Raw genomic sequence first — 4,091 nt, 5'->3', positions numbered from 1 at the left:
TAAACAACTTATATATATATAGGAAAAGTATATGAAATCAAGAGGTGATCAGTCAAAAAGTAAACAATTTAACTAATTTATAATTATATTTAATTAATTTTATTTATTTTTAATTTATAATATTTGATATTAATTGCTTTTCACCCCAAATTAAAATTATAAAATATATAAAAAAACATTTATTTAGTATGAAAAAAAAAACATTCTAATACTTAGTAAAAGAAACATCCTAATATCTAGCATAAACACCATCCACGTAGAGATTTTAAATTTACCCAGAAACGTTTGGCTGATTTTTGGCTGGTGCCTTCTTGTGCCTAGCATTGTTGATATATATATCATTCCAATGTATCATGCGTCTAATAATAGTCCCGTATGTACTTAATCAGAATATCGAATTAAGTGGAATCATGTGTGCTCTCTCCGTGCAACCAGTCACTGGCCCCGTTTCCCCTTTTCGCACTTGAAGCGTGTTTAATCTTATCCACGCCTCTATATGTAAAAGCGCGCGCACATACACATACATGACCCCAATAAGTGAAACTAACAACAAAGCACAAATCCCACTATTCCATTCATTCATAGCCGTACTATCTACTCTTAGTATATATATTAGATCATATTGCTCTGTCTACCTCACCCAAAATCCCAACTTGGTTTAGAGATAAGGTCTCTATTATACTATACATATGGATGTTAAGGTTATTAAGAAAAGTGAAGGATCACAGGTGCAACAACTTGCAAACGAGATGGGATTAAGAAAAGGTCCATGGACGGTTGACGAGGACGCCATTCTCACCAATTATATCTCCACACACGGTGAGGGTCACTGGAATTCCGTCGCACGTTCTGCAGGCATGTCAAATTCATACTCTAATTATGACTTTGCTAAACAAATTTCGTATCTCTCCTGCATGGATAATTCGTACTATCATATCATCACCGTTACTTTTAATAGTTAGCATACAGCTTGTTCTTAACAGATTGCATGTTCTATCACATAGTTTGTTCAATTATGATCTATCGAAATTAATTATGAAAAAGATATCATCAGGATTGAAGAGAAGCGGTAAAAGTTGCAGATTAAGGTGGCTAAACTACTTGCGCCCCGACGTGCGCCGTGGAAATATCACACTCCAAGAACAGATATTGATTCTTGACCTCCACTTCCGGTGGGGCAATAGGTAAAGATTTTGTTCTCATTCTTGTCATAAAAAAAACTTTTACTAAAGTAATAAGCAATATAATGTTCCGTATAGGTGGTCAAAGATTGCTCAGCACCTGCCAGGAAGAACGGACAACGAAATCAAGAACTACTGGAGGACGAGGGTGATAAAGCAGGCGAAGCAGTTAAAGTGCGACGTTAACAGCAAGCAGTTTAGAGACGCCTTGCGTTACGTGTGGATGCCGCGATTGCTCGAGAGGCTCCACCCTGCACCACAAAAACTCACTAACCAAACCGAACCTGAAACCCAAACCGGAGTTCTTGTTTCTAACCGAAACGGTTCAGATTCCGGACCTTTACTGTGCGCGAAACAGAGCAACTGCCTATCGGACTCGTCGTCGGGACAGAGTGCGAGTGTGGGAAATCAATGGTCAAGTTTCAATAATCAGCTGTTGTTTGAACAGGGGACAAATGGAAATGGTCATAGTTGTGGTGGTGGTGGTGAGTCACTAGAGTATTTGTGGAATGATGAGAATGTGTGGTTCTTGCAACAACAACTTTGCGATGACCTTGAAGTGAAATTCAATTCTCTTGCGTGAAGCATAATGTGAAGACTTTGATGTACAAAGTAGGAGTGTAGGTAATAGGTGGATTGTGGCCATTAGGGGATGAATTCTCCTACCACCGATAGCTACAAACACATGGAAAGTGTACCTATTATTGTTAGTCTCTTTCGTTTCAATAATGGAATGTCAATCTATTTTATAAAAACTCTATTTTTTTTTTTCTCTTTCACTCAAATGAGTCTATTATATATGCATAGGTTACCATAAAAGAAATTTTAGAAACTATCAAAATTTATTATTTTTAGGAAAAGTCTAGAGGCAAGTAATTTTGTTAAATTATGTCCAATATGTAACCAGCAAAGAAAAATGAACCATTGGATGAAATCTCACACTAATCTCACACCATTAAAATCATCTTGATGACTACAAATCACAAAAATTACTGACCCCGTAGCATTATCATTTCCTTGTTTTGTGAAGTTAGCAACTCTGCACGATTAAATTTTTATAATTGGTGATGAAATGATTCCAGATCTATGCTAAATTTAGATGCTTTCAAACTACATTCTCAATGAATTCCTTCTTTTGATTCCCCTAGCATGCTTCTCAGGTTCTTATTGACAAATACATCTTTTGTTACTCAATAGCTGTGATCTGACTAGTTTTCTTAAAGTTTCTGGTTAAATTTTTCTATAAAATTCAGTGGTTGTTTGTTAGCCTGAAACTTTCAGAATTGAAGTTTATAACTGTTCAAGTTGTGGAAAACGTGAAACTTTTTTGCTGAAATTGGATGAGCTGTAAAAACTATTTAGTCTTTTTCAATAATTACTTTTCTTTCGTTCACAAATTAGCTGATTCCACTAAATACTAAACATTAAACAATAAAAGTTAAAATTTATATTAATACCTAAAAATTAAAAAATTCCAACAAACATGTTTCCTTAACCAGTGGGAACTAACTCTTTTGGTGCATGTTAGTTTTCACTAATCAAAGTCTTGGATTTAAAATTGTGATAAAATAGATTCTAGTGGGAATAAAGATTTAACATCGTTTCTATATAATATGGATGTTTCCAAGCGGAAGATAATTGCATCTCGTGGAGAATATAATTCACAACCAAAAAAAGAAAAGAAAAGAAAAAATGAAAGAAGTTTCCTTTGTTTGCTAGTACTTTGGAGATGAGAGAGGAATGGGCACTCAATTGAGCTTACTTCTACGCTTGATAAAGCACTTTTAATTGGTCTCTGCTTTTGAAATTAGAAAAAAGAGAGTTTGTGGAGAGGAAGCAAGCAATATGTTACATGGGGAATAAGTTAAGCCGGGCCCTCCCATTCCGAAAACAAATTAAAGTGTTTTAAGTTCCTATCTCTCAGGTTGACTCTAATCGCTCTATGAGTCTCGGCCTTTATTCTTTCATTAGTTTAATTTAATTTGTTTTCATGCTTCTAATTAGTTAACTGGTTCTAATAATGGAGGAGAGCATGTGAAACATTATGTAGAAGATTAACTTGACATGTTGCACATGTAACACGATATGCACTCTCAAGTGATAGTGGCTTCCACTTTCAAGTGATTTCACATGTACGTTTTTTACAGAGTTATTTTTTGAGGAATGCTAGGGACCAACAACTTTTGTGATTTGTAACCATTAAATAGCTATTAATGATGATTTTAATCGTATGAGATTGGTGTGAGATTTCATCCAATAATTCACTTTTCTTTGCTGGTTACATGTTGGCTAGAATTTGATAAAGTTGTTGGTCCCCTAGACTTTTTCTTATTTATTTATTGCATTGGTTAATGGTTAGTGGTGTAAAGTTTATTTAGTTGATTGAAAACGTAAAATTATATCATTCTAATGAAATTAAATTGGGTTAGTCTAGTGATCTGTTTAAATAAGTGTTAGGAATTTGAATCTCATCTTATATATGTAGTAATTCATTGGCCAATCACAAATTCTTAAATAAAGTTTAATACCGTGGTAAACTGGTCATTAGTCTGTTGAGTTTGGAGATACCGTGAAAAATAAAAAAAAATATCATTCTAATGAATTAATCATTAATTTATGAAGCTTACTTATTAGTAGGACCAGAAGTGAGTCAAGCCAACTCGAACTCGACTCTTTAATAGTTCGATAAGCTAAATTTGTGAGCTGATGAGTTAAGTTTGAGTCTAAAATTGAATTTATAACTTAAATAAATAAACTCAACTCATTAGCTCGTGAACTGATTCGGTTATATAAATATACAGTAGAAAACGTTTCGGGTACTCTAGTTTACTTTACTGATATGCCATGTACCATTCAGTAATAAGGTTTGAATTTGTCATGGAGTGAAGCTTGCAATGACACTTGTAGCCC

The 4,091-nt window shown here is 34.2% G+C and overlaps 1 protein-coding gene across 4 annotated transcripts; it reads left to right on the top strand.

The window, feature by feature from the left end:
* LOC107619789 (transcription factor MYB78-like) lies at window positions 373-1,936 on the top strand. 4 transcript variants are annotated; one of them, XM_016322073.2, is made up of 3 exons: window positions 381-855; window positions 1,055-1,172; window positions 1,260-1,936. In XM_016322073.2, the coding sequence occupies exons 1-3, from the start codon at window positions 690-692 to the stop codon at window positions 1,762-1,764; spliced, it is 789 nt and encodes a 262-aa protein (XP_016177559.1). In that variant the 5' UTR covers window positions 381-689; the 3' UTR covers window positions 1,765-1,936. The 4 variants fall into 4 exon arrangements, with proteins under 4 accessions (XP_020966861.1, XP_016177559.1, XP_020966859.1 ...); XM_016322072.2 differs by having other exon boundaries at window positions 398-855; window positions 1,055-1,184; XM_021111202.1 differs by having other exon boundaries at window positions 373-1,172.

This window comes from Arachis ipaensis, chromosome B09 (genome assembly GCF_000816755.2).
Source record: "Arachis ipaensis cultivar K30076 chromosome B09, Araip1.1, whole genome shotgun sequence".
Taxonomy (NCBI): Eukaryota; Viridiplantae; Streptophyta; class Magnoliopsida; order Fabales; family Fabaceae; genus Arachis; species Arachis ipaensis.
The sequence above is the reverse complement of the archived record's forward strand: the minus strand, read 5'-3'. Positions and strand labels throughout refer to the sequence as shown.

Coding starts and splice junctions, on each gene's coding strand:
- LOC107619789 (XM_021111200.1), top strand. CDS start 880: ATGACTTTGCTAAACAAATTTCGTATCTCTCCTGCATGGATAATTCGT. Junction 1,185..1,259: donor CACTTCCGGTGGGGCAATAG/GTAAAGATTTTG, acceptor TGTTCCGTATAG/GTGGTCAAAGATTGCTCAGC.